Source organism: Colletotrichum tamarilloi (genome assembly GCF_030869305.1).
Source record: "Colletotrichum tamarilloi strain Tom-12 chromosome Unknown Scaffold_60.1, whole genome shotgun sequence".
NCBI classification, from domain to species: Eukaryota; Fungi; Ascomycota; class Sordariomycetes; order Glomerellales; family Glomerellaceae; genus Colletotrichum; species Colletotrichum tamarilloi.
Window position 1 is genome coordinate 156,703 of NW_026849442.1, and position 19,644 is coordinate 176,346.

Here is a 19,644-nt window from a genome sequence, read left to right on the forward strand (position 1 = left end):
AAACCCGATTGGCAGTCTGTCGGTTGCTTATTCTTGTCTGTGACAATGGCCCAGCCTCCATATCAAGGTCAAAGGTCGATTGAAATGGATCAGAGACTGAAACATTTGGAACCCTCAACAACACAATCCCATCTCTGTTGACCCTGTCGCAAGTGACTGTTTGTGTTGGTATACACGTAGGCAGGTCAGACCTTTCGGTCGCGACGAGGTCAATAGGTCATTATAGGTCTATTGCGTGTGTATAGGAGTGGAAGTTCGTGGGCAGGGCCCGCGATCCCTCTGTGGGTGTAAGTGGGTGGAAGGGTCCGTCTGCACGGGCCCAGACTGCCTACCTACCACCCCTACCTAACTACCTAATAGGGTCCCTTTTCTGCCTCGTAATCCAACAGTTTGTAAGCAATGCATACGTACTTTAATTATATGATTTGTCTCTAATGAGAACCTCTTTCTTGTCAAGATGTCCGCAACTCTCCTATCTTTATTACTGAATCATGAATCCACATGCACTTCGTAAGAGCACTGGGATATCAATCCTTGTGCAGACGGGCTGAAACCTGATATGCCAAATTCTCATAGCGTACCTAACAGAAGGGAAGACGTTGTGTGGTCAGATTGATGCCTCACTGACAGTTACTTCTCATATCTTGGAGCCATGCTAGAGGTCGCCTCCAACTGACGATTCTTCTGGTAAGTGTCAATTTACCACAATCTAGCACCGACTCTGAGTGTGACGTTTGTCAGAAGACGCGAAAGATTGTTAAATTCATCATGACATAGGCAGTTGCGCTTTCAATCAGAAAATTTATTCATGTTTAGTCAGATATCTGGAAGTGAGCTGCTACAATTTTTGTTTGTTGTTCAAACTGAAGACGGCATCCCAAATCGCCTCCTAGGTACATCTAACAGTCAGAATCTGGGGGTGAATCTAAGCTGCACGCTACGACGCCATTGGCCAACTTAGTAGAACCTTCTCGAGTAACTAGATTGCATTAGTTCGCAAGGGCTATGTTCAGAGAGCGCAAGCATCTGGGGACAGACAGAAACTTTGCGATGCGCGATCTCTGAAGCTAAGATAACCACTTACTGCTGGGTGTTGTAATAAAAGCAACGTCCTTAGGACTGTTCTCAGGATCGGTACAAGTTTTCCAACGGAGCGAAAACTTGGTGCCTCCAGGAATCCCTAGTTCGTCGGACCGATTCTTGATGGCGTACTCGACATCGCCCTTTCTGATAGCCGAGGGGACTCCAGTGCCGTAGCAGGCTAGTTCAACAGCCGACGCAGTACCAAACAAGATCATAACAGCAGCGTGAATAATGGTGGACTTCATGTTATCGGCGATGCAAGTCTATAAGGTATGAAGCGAATGTGGTAGAAAGAGAATGAGTGAGGTGAAAAGGCTGATGCAACCGATACTTGTCAGGTACTGGACTGCACTTCTTTAGTAGTTCTCTGCAGTATTATATATAACGTCTTCCAAAGCTCAAGCACTACTCGAGGCAGGTTGATACAGTCCACGGTCCTCATAGTGATCGTGGAAAAGTCAAAGTTTTTGAGTCATGATTTTAGTTCGGCGACTCCTTCGGACGTCATTAACCCCGCGTCGCTATGACATGAATACCCAGTGGGCGCACTGCGTCGTCAAGGATGTGCTACAGGCCGGCCAGTACGCAAGACTGATGAACAAAGGGCTCTCAGCTCACTTTCGTGTACTTGACAGAAATGAGTTGTCAAGCTTGTTGAGGAGGACCTTGCCGTTGACCACAGGAACCATATCAAGAACTGCGTCCACCGTTGGTGCCTCGTTGATGTGAATATTTCCTCCCAGTCGCTTTCAACACTACATGTACCTGGTGTTGCGAATTGTCCGGCGAGAATCGACCACAATCCCTGAAGACGTTAGTACACTTCCCCAGTCTCATGTTGTTCGCCCCTTACGATGCCTATTCTGGGATTTGGCCACTTTTGTGCACGCCTTTGGATAAACACTTCTCAGCAAATCTTCATAAGGCTTGTTATCTCGATCCAGATTGTATTGATTCATTCAATTTATTGGTTGCTCATCAGGCCGTTCGCCAGATTTCCTCAACTTACTTCATTGAGCGCCTCCTTATAGCTTACACTACTCTCATGAGCGATCAAGCGCAAATACCTGAAACTCGGCCGCCCACCACGAGTGCCGCATCAAATGACAGTATGACCACAGTGGGCGGCCGAGTGAAGCAGCTGCCCGTAGGTTACGAATCTAAGTACATTCCAACGAGTCAGACAGCTTATAGACGAGACATACCTGTTGGCTTCGGCTCTTTCTCGCTTCATCCACAGAAAGGTTCAAATGTCTGTTATGAGTCATGATTGGGAGGTTCCGGATCGCATCAGTCTCAAAGGGGCCACATGAGCGTATTGCACACTGGCAGCAAGTAATGCTATCCCATAGCTTCAAGTATGGAGAGACTATAAGTGCCTGTGACATTGATTTAAACAAGCTACCAATCGCCTATTGCCTAGATATGTGTTGCCCTTTACTTGTGTGGATGGCACAGCCTGCATGCAGCTTTGAATACTGCTCTGTTTTCTCGTTCCGACAATATCACAGTATGAGTGACTGTCGTGAGCTTGGAAAGGGTTTCTTTTTTCTCAACAACCTATATTCTTCGTCTTCTGTCCTCTTCCTTCTGGTGGCCGGCCTCAAGATGACTCTTAAGCCATTGATCCCCCAGCGCTTTCTGAGCTGTCACCGCAATTTATTCTGTATGTCCTGTCAGGCCGACGCGACCCTCATACCTTCTTTCCATGTTTTCTTAGCACATCGCCTTGTGTAGCTGCATCCTGCTGTTTCGAGACATCCCATACTGACTGCCAAATAAGCACTTCGCTCTTGTCTTCGCTCGAGCTGTCTTAACTTTTAGCGCTAACCAAGCGATCTCGGTAGGGTTGAAATCAGAACGTTAAGCTTCAATCGCCGTTCTTAACCGCCTGTGGTACAGGTTCTTGCAGTAATTAATATGCCTATCACGGCGCGCACGGGTGCCTGCATGTAACCATACAAGAAACCCGGCGTAGAAGGAGAAGTGCCTCTATGTCTAAGTCTACTTTGAGAAAGAGTTTTGGATTGAAGCATCGGCAATTTGATTTGTTTGTCTGAAAGCTGCCTACTTTATGTTCGAGTACAGTGAGGACCCATTAGTTTCAATACACCTACCCAGTGCGTCAGCGTAAACCCACTAACTTTATTATATTAATATAAGTAATATCTCTACTATTTAAGTAATAATTATAGCTAAGAAAATTCTGAAAAATATTTTATTATTAAAATAATATAAAAATTATTTTTATAAAATTTTCGTAATTTTCTTTATTACTTAATTAGTAGTTAAAAAACTAGTACCCGAATTTTTTAAAACGTACTAATAAATACAGTATTATTCGCACTCTTAACGCTTTATAATCTACTATAAGTAAGATTTATCTTATTATATTTTAAAAAAGATTTAATAATATAGCGAGTTTAGTATAAAACCTAATATAACTTTTTAATATAATAAATAATTACTTAATATATTATATTATATTTTTATTTTTATTTTATTGTTATGGTTAATGCTTGTTTTTACTGTTGAAAATCCCTGATTTTGCTGGATACTGTGCGCTGTATGGACACTAATGGGTCCCCACTGTACTACATCAGTATTGTGGATATTCGTTCCGAAATGTCCAAACACACGGGCTTGTCATCAAACTTGGATAATCCGCACACCCTGGCTCCCTTTCCGTCAACATAGATGCCTGACTTCTCCAGAATTGCCGGCCTGAATGACCACAATTGATACACAAACATCACGATGCCGCCGACGCGAACAGCTAAGTCGGACGAGGCCAGGAAGGCAGCGAATGCTGCAGTGTACGGAGTGAGGCCGGGCTTCCAGGGCGGGCCACCAGCTCTCCCCGGCGCGTCTTACGCGACACTGGTGGGCCACTTCGCGTCCGGCTCACATGCGGAGGTACCCTATGATCCATTCACCCCGGGCAACATCAAGGCAGAATATCCCATGTCAGTCAAGGCCGAGCCGCAGTTCGATCAAGGAAAACCTGTATCTCAATTCGCCTCAGACGCCGCAGCTGCTGTGCAATTCGACGCCGATGACTTCAGCGACGATGAGGATCTCAGCTTCAACGAAACAGCACCGGCACCGAAGAAGACCTTCAAGCCGAAGACCGCAAGAGCACCGCGACCCACAGGACCCAGAGGATCTGTCAGCGCTTGCTTCCGAATTGATGGCGAGTGGCAGAACCAGCGTGTCGAATGGCTCGGCCATGCCACGAGGGCGGTGATGTTTCGAGACAAATTAACGCCGTGAGTTGCCTTGCCCACTGAGTTGGGAGACTATGGAATACTGGGGCTTGCCAGAGCCGCGAGGCCCACACCAAAACTGACGACATTGCCAGGGCACACATTGACACGCTGCTCTCCTTCAAGGAAACCTGCGAACGCCTCACTTCATTCAGCTTCGACTATCACGACGTCGACTATGATTCTACCAACTCTGCTACGGAGCTTACTGACGACGATGTCATCAAGATAGCCCATGCCTGTCCTAAGCTGAAACTCATTTCCCTCCCAGGCACATCGGGCCTCACAGAAAAGGCATTTCTTGCGCTGTGCAAATATTGTCCCGACCTCACAAATCTGCACATCAGTACTGCCTCGAGAAATGAGTCGAATACGGGCCACAACATAGTATTTTAGGCGCTGACAGATCATCCGGAGTGGGTGCCAAAGTTGAAGGAGCTTCGTATCGCGAAGATGAGCTGGACAAGCAGCGTACTGCGAGTTCTGTCGAAGGCACGACCGAAGCTCCACATTGTACTTGTATCAACCAGAGAGGAAAAGAAATGGGGTGATTGGGAGTTGGTACACTCTCAGTCTGAGTGGTGGAATGGAAAGTGCCAGGACAGGTCCGGAGTGGCTAAGAGGGAGCAAAGGAGATTCAACCAGTCCATTGAGAATGGCTATTGGTAGGAAGACTGAATTGAGATTGAGGACGAACAAACCCCACTCTCAAAGTCATCGGATGGCTTGGATAGACACAGCTTTCAGGCAGATTGTGGTGAAAGGAAGAAGAGTTGTCAGAATCGAGTTTTGTACATTTTGATATGCTCAACTATTTCCGCATACGCAGAAGCTAGGAAGCCCGCTGTCCGCCACATAAACATAGTGCAACGGGGAGGAGAATTTCGACCGACGAAGGAATGCGGTTGGAGTTGCTACTTCTGTCCAGAATAAGTTGGGTTGGGTGCATTTCTTTCAGCGTTCATTTATGCCGAGCACATGATTGAAGACTCACGCTGCCAGTAACAAAACATAATCACTGTCAGGTTGTGCCTGTTTGCCTCGCCTAGATGTTTTGATCAAATTTTCAGAAGTCGGACATCACCATAGCGGCCTACCTACTCCAATCCTATCGAAGAGATGTTTTTTTCCGAAGCCAACACCCTTGAACCGGACATCATCATTGACAGCTGCGTCTAATTCACCACATAACTACGAGTAAGATTTCTGTAAGTGCTAGAAAGTTTTGCTCGGGTCATTCTCAACAACGTCCATCGTGCTCGACTAGGGTGTGAAAGTCCCATATGAACCAAACGTGAGCTCCTATGTCGATTTCAGCATCTTGGCAAGGCAACGAAACGTCGTCAGTTAACGATTCATCATCATCATCATCATCATCATTGGCATGGGAATTATCATCGAATCATTTCAACTTGCACAGAGATTGAGTTAGACATGTTTGATTTGCATACACCATTCACTCGACTATATCAGGATATTCGGGTTCCTATTGCAAGACAAACAGCATCGTAGAGATAGACAGCACAAGAGCCAGCATTTCCCAACTAGCCCGCAGCGAGCCAGCAGCATTCTCATCCTCGTCGCCGGAATTCCCCTCATTGTCATCACCGTTTCCGCCATCTCCATTGCCCTCGCCTGATGCCCCATTCACGTCTCCAGGGCCGGCTGCCCACTTGAAGCTGGACACAACCTTGTCTGTGTACCCAGGAACTGATCCTATGGTGTCATCGTCGTTGGTGGTCGAGCCCGGCACACACTTGGCGCCATTCCACTTGACATTTGCCACCACGGTCCATAGACTGGTCATGTTTGTCAAGGTCTCCCAGGTATAGTAGAGCTTACAATTCGCCGCCTCATATCTGAACTGTACCGGGACGCCATCGAGATCGTCGTCGAGGTATATGTTGGCTGAGTTGACGGTCCAGGTATCCGTAGGTAAGCCCGCGAGCGGGGGGTTAGACTCGGCAAAGGGCGTCATATCGATTCCCTCTGGGGGCTTGACGAAAGCCCCGAGAGCAGGATAAATGGTCTGATAAGGTCCCAGCGAAATGACTGGTCCGCCCTTGGTTCCTCCCACAGCTTGCATCGGCGCATCGATAGGTCGTCCCCCCATAGCCACGACTTGAATGCCTAGCTCCCGGGTCATCATGCCGACGATGTAGGCACAGGCAGACGCGCAGTGTCCATCGGTGAGAATGACCGTGTCCTCTGGCTTGAACCACGGCTCTGGGATCTCGAAGATGCCGGGCAAGCCGGTACGGGCGTAGGCTACTTCCCAAGGTTGCACAACATTAGTGTAGTTGCTGCCCTCGATTGTCTCAGGGCCGTAAAAGTCCTCCCAGCTTGTGAAGTTTTTCAAGTCTTCGTCGACGAAGCCTTTGAAACCAACCGGGTAAGGGAGGGACTTCAGGTCTGCGCCTAGTCTCTCAGCAGTCCTTCCGACCCAATTCAAAGCAGCGTGCGCCCGAACCCGCATATTCATGTGCGCTTCTGCACCGGCCTCTGGGAATAGTGTCGCATATAGGCTCATTGCGTTGGCCACAAGACCACCACCGTTACCCTGCAGATCTATGATGAGCTTAGATTTGTTCTGGCTCTTGCTCCTATTGACGAATTCGCTAGCAACCCTGGCAAACTCTATGGGATCCTCGAGCGCCTCAAGAACAGTTCTAGCAGTTCCGTTTTGGGACATGAAGACATTCACAGCCAGTACAGCAGTGTCTTTCAGAGTCGACTCGTTGAAGAGGTAGCCGCTGATATACCTGTCTTCGTGGATGACAGAAGGTTCAGGATACCCCTCCAAGGCCGGAGAGAATGGAATTCTCGTAGTATCGAGGGTGACTTCGGCTTCGCCGTCATCAAGCGGTACCTCAAAACGCTCATGAACAGCTTGACCAGATGTAATGCCGGAGAAATTTGCAACAATGCGAGCTCTGTTGACGACAGTTGCCTCCGTTCCGTTGGCGAATTCAATGACGCTTTCGTCACCGAGGGTTGTGTGTAGATGCCTGCCAGCAGTCGCCGTCTCAAGGACGTTTTCTAGCGCTTTGCTATACAGTTGCTCATTGTAGGCCGCATCGGGATCCTGGTCTCGAGAGTTGTCGACAGACCGCTGCTGAATGTAGTCGACAATGGGCGCCGTATCGAAGGACTTGACCTCGGAAGCATTATATCCTTGTTCCGTGCTCTTCTGGTAGTCAGCTAGTAAGGACTTGCGTTAGTGATTTCTGAAAGGCAGTCCCAGACCTATCCCTTTGCCCCTTTCCGAGCCTTCGCATATAAGAGAGGGGAGCATGGCCAGGAGGGGAAATAACATTTATGAAATTCTCCACTCACAGTAAAGGTAAATCTTGGGAGACTTGATGCCATCTTCTGATATCGATATAAACATTGCTGGCGTAGAAAAGCTGATCAGTACACCCAAAACGGGCGACCAGGACAAGTGCCCATCCCGAGGCTTGACGTTGATCAGCCTGTACAGATCAACAGTGAAGTCGATTTGAGACTCGTAACCTCCATTCTCGAGCGACTGGGTAATGTTGTCGAGGCCACCAAAGATATCGACGCCCGGGTAAAGGTACTGTTCGGGAGGATCTAGAAGAATATCGACGGTACTCTGGAATTCAAGCCATGGTCGCAAATAGTGAACGAGCGCGGTATCTCTTTCAACGTCTACCGGAATTGATCGAAGGCACTGGTATGCCAAGGAAGGTTTCACCACAATATTGTCTGCAAAGTGTCAGCTTATGTTCAACTTGATGTGTCTGCAGTCGTTGCTGCTCCTTCATCCCCAGCTTAAAGCTGTCGCGTGGCACGGTGATGCGCATGCGAGCACGAACCGCCCCTTATATTTCACAAAAAGCCCGACAGCTTAGGAACCGCAACAGGAGCTCTGTAACGCACCCGTAGTGTTTGTCAAACTGGCTTCGTCGTAGACCCTTCCAATCTCGGCACAAGCTTCGCCACCTGCGACCTGTCTCCGGAGCGGCAGTGTGGATGCAGCCGGGGCGGCGACCACAAATGTCGTAAACGGTAGAGCTCGTGCGAAGAGCGATGTGAGCCGCACCATTGTTTTCACAATTGCTGTTCCGAAGCAATCGCTCAAGAGGAGGAAAGGTAGTTGACTACCCTCGCAAGGCGCGTCATGATCGGGTTACCGCCGTCCTTAAGAAGGCGCGCGCGTCCAAGACATTTGGCGACACATCGCAATTAGCGGCTCTTCCTTCTGTGGCACCAGCAAGCATACAAAAGTCCCGAAGTGAGGCGATGCACGAGTTGGCAAGGCTGGGTCGCATTGGCGGTGCTTGGCAAGACCAACAGCGTTTGTCATCCAACGAGTTGGGAGGGAAATGGCCTAAATCTGCGCCAACGTCTGATGAGGAGGAACCCGTCGAAACGGATCAGGGTAGTGCGAGGGGCCAACATCAGCATAAGTAGGCACTCAGCTTGGCCGCAAGCTGAGCTTTGCTCGTGACTCCTTGAGCATAGTCCTGGGCATTACGTAGGTGTTTTCTAGCCGTTGGCTGGCGTGTCTTGGAAATGTGGTGCGGTCTGTGGAGGTTGCCAAGACGGAGAGGATGCATTACAACCCCCGCCAAAGTGCACAGCTCGAAAACAGAAATACACAACACCAAGCGGTTACCCGAGCTCTATTGAACAGCCCTCAACCTCAATCATCTCGTCCATGAACCAAGCCTTCTAGCTACTCCATTGGTGACTATACTCTAAACATACCTGAGGTAAGGTAGGTGAAATAGGTAGGGTATTTGGAGAGAAATACATAGTAGACAAAACCGACCCGTCTTTCAGCCCCGTCGTAGTTACCGTAGAATTAGACTTCCGTTACCCTAACTGTCATTCTTTCGCCTTGTCTTTTTCAGTTCACACCTTAAGCTGCTTACACCTACTCTGTGTGTAAAGTTTCGATTCGTAATGTTCAAGTTGATTCAAATGATGTGGTGAAAAGTTTCCTAATTCGGTAATCGGAGCCGTTAAACGTGTTGTCTCAAAATCCGGCACCGGGAAAGTGGGGTAAGAACGGCAACTCGAAGACTCTTTGTTCGCCGCTTTCCTCAGCCACATCACTCCAATCCATCTGCAGGGACCAACAGCGTTGGCTAGATCGTGCTATCGCGTAAGCTTACCTCAATACTCAGACCGCGGGGTTCTCTTTGACTCATGCAAGGGCTCAAAGCGGAAGCTATAATGGAGGACCCGCAGCGGCCAGCTGGACGGACAGCGGAGGCTAAGCTTCATCAAGGAAACATTAAGAAGCATGACCGGCCCATTTAGAAAGCAGGGCGCACATGGCAGATGATAAACTTGCTCATAACTGGTGGACGTAAAGCGCCATGTGATAGATAACGCGGACCAAGCATCATCTCATTACTAATTCTATGGATTCGGGGCGCCTCGTGATTAAGCTTCCAGTGTCCGATTTCCGGAGATGTGTCAAGTGGATACTCCGAGTTTAGCCAGCCCACCTTGCCGGGCTGGTGGAGCGCGCTTAGCTTATCTGTGAGTCCGAAACTCCGACGGCTTTGAGTCAAGAACACGGAGCAGCCCACTTCATTCTTATCAAGAGTGTCCCGCACCGCAATACCGACACATCTCGAACTTGATTTCACCCCCCATAGACTTTACACCACACAGGCTTAAGAACAGACGAAATAAGGGACGCTTAAGAACACACATCACGGATAAATATGGGTTCATTACCACAAGCAACACCTTTCAGGGTCGCCATCGTCAAAGCCTACGAGATCGACGAGCCAAAACACAGAGGGATGTTGCAGTCGTTCCGAGATAACGTCCTACAACAAGTTCCGGATGCAATAATCGACGCATATCGGCCAATGAAGGATGACGGCCACCTTCCAGCGCCTGCGGACTACGATCTCATCATTATCACCGGCGGACTGAGTAACCTGTGCCAGGCGACTTATGAGCCTTGGGTCGACACCACGCTGGAATGGATTCGACAAGTGGTGGGGCAGCAACACGTCACCAAAACCAAGCTTCTCGGCATCTGCTGGGGTCATCAGGCAATTGCGACAGCTCTTTCTGGCAAAGTCGGGAGTTTTGAACATCCAAGAGTGAGCATTGAGGAACAGCGCAGGAAATATGGAGGCTCTATAAGGCAGATGCTAAGCTAGTTCTCTAGGTTGGCGTGGAAGTTCTCGCTCTGAACGATGATGGTAAAGCAATTTTTGGCAAGGATGCGCTAGTAAGTACTCTCTGCAGCATATTATCCGTGATCAATCCCTAGGTTCCAGTCGTTAAGCCCTCAATCCCATTAGAAAATCACAAAGTTTCATAAGCGCTTTGTGCAGAATGTGCCCAACGGCTTCAAGCCATTAGCGCCTGAGAACGAAATCCTCATGTCCGACTCTGGACTTGTCTTATCGCTTCAAGGCCACCCAGAGATCTACGGCGATCTTTCCAGGCAACTTTTCGAGATGAACGTTCCATATTATAGAGCTACATTGCCAACCGAGGATGATCTTCAACGATACTACTATGAGATGTCCTCGAGCGAGCAGGACGCCAAGCTCATTTTCCAGAAGGTAACGGAATGGGCGCAGTCATGATTTTCTCGATATTTAGACATGGGGTTTTAAATATGATTGATGAAGTATAGATTTTGTCAATGAAGACTACAGCGTTCCCCTTTATCATTAAGATATATTCAATTCGAATGAACTGGGAATAGGTTAAACTTTGATTTTGTTTGGGAAATTAGGTGATCAAAGAGATCCAAGTTTCGGATCATTATCCTCTAATCTGGCGTACTCTTGTTGGGCTTTGATAGCAATATGGTGGCCCCATGGTCCACCTGCCGACTTCAGTAAAGCAATAGCTCGACAATGCGTTTCAGGATGACGGCAGTACGCAGCGGTGTAATAGAAGATCGCAACCGCTCCTATGTCAACTGCTATTTTCCGACTCTCAATGTCATCCAAAAAGGTAGAGAGTTGCATAATGAGCCCATTTGAAGAGTCCGGCTCTGAAGAGAAAGGCGATAGAGAAATCATCTCTGTGATAATGCGCCATACTTTTAGTATTTTTACGCAGGGATCGGAGCCCAATTGTGGCTGTTGTAAGATGAAGAGTGCAAATTTGTCGGACCATTGACGCAATGGTTCCGCCACGACCTGGTGCGTTCTCCCTTTGGATCCGGTGTCTTTTGGCGGAACCACAAGAACATAAGTCAAGAGGTCGAGCTGAACATTCCGAGCGTGAGCGACACTGGAAAATTCAGGCATTATTTGCTCCGGGGCTTGGACTACCTTCGGTGGCACGCTGGGGGGTATCGGCAACATTCTTGATTGTAGGACCAAAATATGGAAGATCGGCTTTATCTGACTCCGTATGAGGTGGCCTCCTGGCGACCCAAAGGTGGTGGTAGATGGTGGGGCGGTGTGGGATAACCACGTTGATAGGATCTTGAAGCTGCTTGTGAGATGTCGAACAGCGTCCTGATAGCCCCCACGCAGCCACTCAAACATTATACCGAGGATGGAACACACGAGCGTAATCTCGAGAGCTGACCATCCTCGATGGGTCATATGCGTATTGAGGAGACTGACAGCTCTCGTGTACTCTGCTTCGGCGTATTTATACAGGCTAACGGCATTCGAGTCCGAGTGTTGTGCGAGGCCAGACTTCAAAGACTCGTGGAGGGAACCAATGGCAACGAGCATTTGATGGACACATTGTTCTCGGTAGCTTAGTTGCAAGATGGTGGTGCTCCAGAACTCCACGTCAAAGTATCCAGCAAACTCAGGAGCTGAGTGTCCTTGATAAAAGTTGATCCAGCGACCGGTTTGCGGGGCTAGCTGATAGATGGCATCGTTAGGATTGGGCCGCGGTACGATTGATACGTATGCGCTTTTTGCGAGGAGCGAACTGCGCCGTTCATTGCTCGAATCTTCGACAAAGTCGCAGACTCTTCCTGTAGAACTACATCGAAGGCATGAGGGTCGTTCCAAGCCGCATCTCACATGGCGAAATCTGTGCCCGGAGAAGATTCACTTAGCTTGCAAATTCACACTGTTCCCAAGCGCCTTGTCGGCGCAGCATATGGACCGCATTGATAGAACCGTATCCAGCCAACAAATCGGCTCACTTACCGGCAAGTCGCGCAGCCAAGACGAGTGCGGGTATGTTTGGCCCTTTTTCGTGTCACTGTTGAGACAAGTTGATCGCTGTTGGCGTCTTCGTTGGAGACTGTGTTTGCGTTGGTCGGACTGTGCCTTTTCAGGGGCGCTAACAATACCATGTCTATGTTGGTTGCGCCGGCAAGTGTACGGCGTGGATGTAATTGCGTCAAGGGCTCGGGCTCTTTGAGATGTTGAGATTCCCTAAAGAGGGTGAATGAGAATCTTCCATATGAGTCACTGAGTTTGAGAGGAAAAGGAGCAGGTAAAGATATTGGAGGTACGGTTGAAGCTCAGTTACCGGCCGGTCGTCGAGGACTGTCCTTGCAAAAGCAATGCCTCAGCCCCGCTTCTTCCGCAAACATTGGTTATCGGCGGACCACGGGTAATTCTCATTGGTCGGAGCAAGCATCATGTCCAATCACACCTGTGAATCGATAATGTCAGGATCCACATCTTGTTGGACGGCGTTCTGCTCTGCAAAACCAGGGACCGGCGAGACATCGCGCATCGCGGGCATTGACCGTAGGCCCCAGTTCCATCGGTGCGGAGGATTTGCCAAGTGTCCATCGTGTTTCCATGTGCTGTGCCTCTTCAGGGACTAAACTGAATGAAGCAAGACAGATTCCCAAGCATCCGGCACGTGAGGACCGCCGAATGTGAAGGCACGATATCACCAGCCTCGGGAACGCCGTATCACGAGTAAACTCAAGGAGGAAAACATGTTCAGACTGGCTCTAGAATTTCAAAGTATTGAGATAATCTCTCCGTATAGAGGGTCGGGATGAGAAATCCTTCATCTTATCGTGGATGCGAGGGTCGCCATCCACCCATTTTTACGATTAATTAGAGAAATTCTGAAGCTGGCGGACCTAATTGCCGACAATTTGTGGCTGCTTGCCATAGTCATTGGAAAATAAGAGACTCAGCCTGGAACAAATAGACTAATCTAAACGGACGTCCGAAGAGCTCTGCGTTTTTACGTGGTGCATTTGTCTCCCTCGAGTTCCTGATTGTTGGACTCACAACTGCGGACTTCCAAGAATAGGGAAAAGGCAAGTGATCTCAGCCTTGAGATAAAGCCTGCGAAAGACGACGTAGGACCAAATTGCGTGACGGGACTCCCTCACATGATCGGGAAGCAATGCAAGCCATCATCATCCGCATCGCCAGAGAAAGAAGAAGAGGACAAGGTTCAAGTCCTGTTCAAGGAGTTGATGGTCAGAACCACCAATCGGGAAACATCCATGCTTGTACATGGAGCTGTTGCACAGAACGATAAGGTAAGGTGGATCAAGCAAGATAGAATACTCGACTTGGTCGTGAACATCCGCCCTCTTCACAGCCATCAAGAATTTCGAATTGAAACCTTGTCCTCCATGTCTCGATTGAAATCGAATTGGTCCTCAGATAACTCGTCAAGAGCCATGCCCTTGTCTTTGCTGAAGTTCTACCTCAACCAGGCATGATGAGTGAGCCGGCTTATATAATCAAAATGAACCGGACCCACTCCAAGCAGCCGGCGATGCCAGAACTTCCGTTGCCCAGAACCTAGCGATCGTCATAGGAGCTACATCGAGCATCAATTCGCACAAAACCTTCCAGCGCTGAGGTACCAAACAAATGTCTCTGCAACAATAGCAAGTCGTGAGCCCGTTGCTCTGTGAGGCGATCTTGAACATCCGCCCAACATGCGCGAGTTCATGAGCTATGTGCAGAGCGCGTTCTACGACGCCACCGGCTGGAACCGCGACAACTCGTACTCGACGCTCAACGCAACTGCAGATGGTAGGCTTGACGAAATGCGCAGAGCTCATTGGGGGAACTGCACATTGGACCAGCACTGACATGAAGGGCATCGGCAGCACTCCTCAACTTCCCAACACCGCAGGGCCTACGCCTCACACTCTCCTCTCTCGCGACCCCTCACTTTGCGACATCATACCAGCTCGGCTCCGTAGGCGTAGTCGACGGCTCCATCTCCTACCTTTACTCCTCCGTGCCCCTCCGCGCGCACCTCACCCCGCAATCCGATGCCGTACCATTGCCAGCACTGCTGCGCTCGTACCGACCGCTCGCCGACCTCCCGCCTCGAACCTCGAAGCCTTACCCCCTCCTTAGTCCGGCCGCGGCCTCCCTGCTCTACGGCCGTTTGTACCTCCCTGAGTCCATGCTCGAAGCTCTCGTCGTGAAAAGGATATCCCCCGCGCTGCAACTCCAGCTCAGCGCCGTCTCAGGAAAGTTTCTCCGCAACGGAGGCACTGTCCTGGGACTGGCTCAGTATGATGTCGGCAGATACGCTATCGAAGGCCTAGGTTCGTCCGACGGCGGCCTGCTGGGCTTCAGAGGCGCGTACAACTTTGGTGGTGATACAGAAGATATCCAAGCTCTACGATCGGGCGGCAAGCTGGGCGGACACACGGACGAAGCGAAGGAACGAATCTACGGACGCTTCAGCGCCGGCGGGGAGATCTACTACGGCCTACTTAACAAGTCGGGCGGCGTCAGTTTCGGCGGGCGCTTTGCGACGCTCCCGGAGCACCGCGGCACCCCGCTGACGGCGACAATGACGATCAACCCCCTGATGGGCAACATCAGCGCCAGCTACGCTGTAGTAGCAGGCAAGCACTGCAGTCTCGCGACGAGGATGGACTTCAACGTGTACAGCTACGAGAGCGACTGGTCCGTGGGCATGGAGCTGTGGCGCAAGAACCTGACCCGCAACCTCGAGCCCGCGCTCTCGGCCGAGAGCTTTGTCAAAAAGGACCGCAGTTTCCAGGCAAAGCTAGAGTGGAGGCTGGACGACGAGCTGTCCGAGTCACCCAAGCTGCAGCCGAGGCTTGTCGTGGAAGAGCCAGAGCATGAACGGAAGAATCAGCCGAGAGAACGCAGCTTTCAGGCGAAGATGGAGTGGAGATTGGACGATCCTGCGGTGGATAGGACGAAAGAGGCGGCGGCGGCGGATGCCGGCACGGCGGCAGAGACCAAGGGCGCGGATGAATACGGCAGCGTCATCAAGGCGCGGCTGGACCAGAACATGAAGATTGGGGTCTTGTGGGAGGGGAGGGTCAAGTCCCTCCTGTTCAGTCTCGGCAGCGCAATCGACCTGCGCAAGCTCGACTCGCCGTTCCGCACGGTGGGCGTGGAAATTCAATTTTCATCATGAAAAGGAGTCAATGGTCTTTTTGGCCAGATTACAGCGTACCCACCGGTAATCTTCCCTGATGCGACGTTCTTCCCGACATCTCGGTCGCAGAAACAGGCAGTTGGCGCGTGGCAGAAGTTCCCGGCATCCTGGCACGGCTGCACACTCGAGATCCTTAGCACTTGAGAGGCTGAGTGTTACTAGTACTCTATACTACCTGTCAAGGTTGGACTCGACAGATCCCGGCTTCGTGGCTACGGGTCTCCTTGGGCACAATCCGAGGTGACGCCGCAGCTATCGATGCAGGATGGCGTCGGAAGGGCCGTGGTGGCTGCATGAAATAGGAGGAGAATGCGACGTTGCCTTTGATACTTGTTCTCTCGGAAATGTTAGCCGAGAGGAGAAAGCAGAACTCAGAAGTGGCTCTGGGTCTCGAAGTCTCTGGTGACTTCCGTAAGTAATGGGACATGGTCGATTGGGTTCTTCATCATGAAATCATGGACGGAAGCAAGCGACCGGCTTGGCTGAAGCTTGACTAGCAGAAACGGCTTAAGCCAAGCTTTCTTGGCAGTGGATGAAAGCCACCCGCATTCAAAGGGCTACCGCGCGTACATTTATCAGTACCACTCTTGGAGATGTGAAGAAAATCTTCCCACTTCACTGATAGAAGTCGTGTGCGTCCTTGTCTAAGATGGGTTCAGATTGGAGGAGAGCTGAACGTCAGTTTCCTCTTAGAATGTCTCAACTCATTCAGCCGTAACATATTACACGAAGATTAATCCCCAATCAATGTTCATGATTATGGTTTAACTATGTCGGTGTTTTGCCCCTTTCGAGCAATACCAGCAATATCGGCGATATCCCTCACCATTGGATGAATATCAAATAACGAGCGCATTCCTCGCAACGTCAAGACATCCCACCTCATTCCTGGATGCTGTCAGCTCCCCAACTGGCACTATCCTTGGTCCGTCGCGCTAGCTCGGCGCGGGTGCCCCACGCCATCAGATTTTGTGCCAATTTATTCGGGCTCTCATTGGCCCGCAAGCTGGCCATCAAGGTTCTCCGCACTAGCTTAACCATCAAGGTCCTCACCCTGAAAGTCGAAGCAGGTGCGTTGGCGGACCTCCAGTCTTTCTTGCACGATAGTTGCATGTATCTGTGTTGGAAGTAGCTGACTTTGGCGATGCTTACCATGATTAAAATCCACATGTCCTTGCGCATGATGGATAGAATCATGGAGAATAACTACAGAATACCTTGCACTGGTCGATTTGCGCTGCTCTGTCTTTGTTTCATGAATGCGGAAGCTGCAGGGGAACGGGTGCTGGGCTGTCTTTGATAAGAAACCCGTGAGGTAAGAACAAGGTGCGAAAGTGGATCTACATCGACGTTTGGCCATCAAGGTCCTCACTTCCATTTTGCGCATCCGCCTGTGCCCGTCCCTGCGCCTTCCGCCCGAGCCTGACACCCGTGCCGCTCTGGTCAACCGTTCCTGGGTCTTTCCAAGTTCTCTCTGCACACTCGTCTTTTGCCCAAGGTACCTCTTGCTCGGTATCACCGTCGACCTCGAGAAAGTGAACCGTCAAAACTCTAAACATTAGACAGCTTTTCTCGGCCGTCCAACAATCGTTTCGAGGCCACCGATTTGTTCAGACGGGTTCCCTGCACGTCAGGATATCGTTTTCGTACCTCGTCGTCCAATAATTCCCTCTCGTAAATTTTCTTTTTGGTATCTATCAGACGCCGTGCGATAGAACATCGATCGAGTGTCCCAAAGAAAAACAGCACACAGCAATCCACCTTGACGTCTCCCTTTGATCAGCCGCGCCATACCAAAGAACCACAGAAAAACCACCACCGGACAGAAGAACCGAAACAAGATATTTCCTCTTCCTTTGGTCTGCAAAGTGCCGGGTTTCCCGCTTGCTTTTGTGGTTCCTCCGTCCTCGTCGAGTCCACCCTGGCTGTTTAAGCGGGGGGTCCCTCCGTCCTCTTATGCCATCCTAACCCCCCTCCGCGACCGACGACCATCCGGGTTCTCGACACATCTTGCAACGCCGTTCCACGCCGCGCAAGTTCGCAGCCACCGCAGCCCACTCGCCCTCCCTCTCTTCGAGAATCGACAAAGAGAATTCCGATTCTTCATCGTCTCCATCAGAGTATCCCCTGCACTTGGCGCATAATATATACTGCCCAGCGCCTGTCTCGGAGCCTCAATCCTCTCCATCTACCAAGACGCCAAGCTGCGAGCCAAGACCTTCGAGGACCCATCTCCCAGGACGCACACCTCGCCCTGCCGCCCTTCAGCTCTTCGTTGCTCCTCTCTGTCGCCATCTCATTGCGCCTCTCAGACGACTTTGGCCTGTCGTATCACCTCGGTAAACGCATCTAGCCGCCGCTCAACCCAGTCTCTCGGAGACGCACAGGCTTCGAGCCCAGTCCGCCGGCACTTGTCACATATCCCCGGTCGATCAAGAAGCCGTTGCTCCAACCTGTACCACCGGTGGTGCCTCGAGCTCGTCTACTTTGCTGTCACAGCCTTCCGGGTACTTACCTGTCTGCGGTGACCAAGACCAGAGCCTTAAAGCAAGCACCCGTCGCAGGCTCTGCCAGCATCTGTAACGTATTCAGCAAGAAAATCAGCAAAAATGAACCCTTTGGAAATGTCAGCGGCGAAGCTCCTCGCCCTCCGCCAAGATGATGGCTCCGGTGCCGATGCCGTCAACGAGTGCGGTGCCGCTGCCGTCGATGTCAGCAACAAGGGACTGCGTATCGCCTCCATCTTCATCATCATGGTCGCTTCGATGCTTGGTGGTTTCCTCCCTATCTTCCTGGCCAGGACCACCAGAATGCACGTTCCCAAAATGACCTTCTTCATCTTCAAGTATGTCGGTACCGGTGTCATTATCGCAACCGCTTGGATGCATCTGTTGGCCCCTGGTGTCGAGGCTCTGCACAACGAGTGCTTGGAGCCGATGCTGGGCAGCTACGACTGGGCTTTCGCCATCGGCCTGATGACCGTCATGGTCATGTTCCTGATTGAGATGATCGCATCCAACGTCGCCTCGTCTGCTTTCGGCAGCCATGACCACGAACTTGGCCACAGCAACAGCATGGCCACCAAGACCAAGGACATTGGGACCGATGGGACGAGCGCTACTGAGGTTTGCCCCCACGACGTTGACACTGAGAGGGGCGCCGGCTTTGTCGACCCCAAGAAGGTGCCTGGACTTCCAGACGACGTTAGCTACCCGCCCGGTGGAAGGGATCATCTCGGCCATGCTCGCGACCATACCGAAGGAGACAGCCACAACGGCCTCGCTGGCCAGTTGATTGCCATCTTCATTCTCGAATTCGGTGTCGTGTTCCACTCCATCTTCATTGGACTCGTCCTCGCCACCAGCGACGAGCTCGTCGTCCTCCTCATCGTCCTTACTTTCCACCAGTTCTTCGAGGGTCTCGGTTTGGGCTCTCGTCTTGCCACTGCCACTTGGCCTTCCCACGGCCGCTGGTGGCCTCACATTCTCGCCATCATCTACGGCCTGTCGACACCCATCGCTATTGCCGTTGGTATCGCTGCTCAGCCGAACAGCGCCAAGACCCAGACACTTGTCAACGGAATCTTCGACTCTATCAGTGCCGGTATTCTGATGTACACGGGTCTGGTTGAGCTTCTGGCCCACGAGTTCATGTTCAACCCGCAGATGAGAAACTCACCGCTCAAGGTGCAGCTCTTTGCGTTCGGCTGTGTCGCGCTCGGTGCTGGTGTGATGGCTGTCTTGGCCAACTGGGCCTAGGTGTGACGGACTGACCATGACGGACGTTGTGTGCAAACGAACGATGTAGAATTGGTGAAAACGGAACTGGAAATGGTAAACGGATTATGGGGCAATCGGTGAAAATGATACCTGGGTCGGTGAGCCGGTGTTTAGTGCACGGTGTGGAACATTACTTTCGGAGGCATTTTGGATTTTGCATTAGGAGGAGT

General features: G+C 50.8%; 7 protein-coding genes across 7 annotated transcripts; 4 read left to right on the forward strand and 3 right to left on the reverse strand.

Annotated features, from left to right (window-relative positions):
- Positions 1-899: 899 nt before the first annotated feature.
- On the reverse strand, positions 900-1,328 carry CTAM01_11335 (uncharacterized protein; the record flags this gene model as incomplete). Its single annotated transcript, XM_060527346.1, has 2 exons — positions 900-979; positions 1,085-1,328. 2 exons carry the CDS (start codon positions 1,326-1,328, stop codon positions 900-902), a joined length of 324 nt encoding a protein of 107 aa, XP_060378051.1.
- A 2,512-nt stretch (positions 1,329-3,840) lies between these two features.
- CTAM01_11336 (uncharacterized protein) lies at positions 3,841-4,745 on the forward strand (the record flags this gene model as incomplete). Its single annotated transcript, XM_060527347.1, has 2 exons — positions 3,841-4,352; positions 4,445-4,745. 2 exons carry the CDS (start codon positions 3,841-3,843, stop codon positions 4,743-4,745), a joined length of 813 nt encoding a protein of 270 aa, XP_060378052.1.
- Positions 4,746-5,835: 1,090 nt separating this feature from the next.
- CTAM01_11337 (peptidase S41 family protein) lies at positions 5,836-8,418 on the reverse strand (the record flags this gene model as incomplete). Its single annotated transcript, XM_060527348.1, has 3 exons — positions 5,836-7,550; positions 7,686-8,078; positions 8,253-8,418. The coding sequence occupies 3 exons, from the start codon at positions 8,416-8,418 to the stop codon at positions 5,836-5,838; spliced, it is 2,274 nt and encodes a 757-aa protein (XP_060378053.1).
- Positions 8,419-10,054: 1,636 nt separating this feature from the next.
- On the forward strand, positions 10,055-10,939 carry CTAM01_11338 (uncharacterized protein; the record flags this gene model as incomplete). The annotated part of the gene is made up of 3 exons (XM_060527349.1): positions 10,055-10,444; positions 10,513-10,575; positions 10,649-10,939. The coding sequence occupies 3 exons, from the start codon at positions 10,055-10,057 to the stop codon at positions 10,937-10,939; spliced, it is 744 nt and encodes a 247-aa protein (XP_060378054.1).
- A 156-nt stretch (positions 10,940-11,095) lies between these two features.
- Positions 11,096-12,630, reverse strand: CTAM01_11339 (uncharacterized protein; the record flags this gene model as incomplete). Its single annotated transcript, XM_060527350.1, has 3 exons — positions 11,096-11,572; positions 11,639-12,362; positions 12,482-12,630. 3 exons carry the CDS (start codon positions 12,628-12,630, stop codon positions 11,096-11,098), a joined length of 1,350 nt encoding a protein of 449 aa, XP_060378055.1.
- A 1,569-nt stretch (positions 12,631-14,199) lies between these two features.
- Positions 14,200-15,674, forward strand: CTAM01_11340 (uncharacterized protein; the record flags this gene model as incomplete). The annotated part of the gene is made up of 2 exons (XM_060527351.1): positions 14,200-14,296; positions 14,374-15,674. 2 exons carry the CDS (start codon positions 14,200-14,202, stop codon positions 15,672-15,674), a joined length of 1,398 nt encoding a protein of 465 aa, XP_060378056.1.
- A 2,630-nt stretch (positions 15,675-18,304) lies between these two features.
- On the forward strand, positions 18,305-19,453 carry CTAM01_11341 (ZIP zinc/iron transporter; the record flags this gene model as incomplete). The annotated part of the gene is made up of 1 exon (XM_060527352.1): positions 18,305-19,453. The coding sequence occupies one exon, from the start codon at positions 18,305-18,307 to the stop codon at positions 19,451-19,453; it is 1,149 nt and encodes a 382-aa protein (XP_060378057.1).
- Between the last annotated feature and the right edge of the window lie 191 nt (positions 19,454-19,644).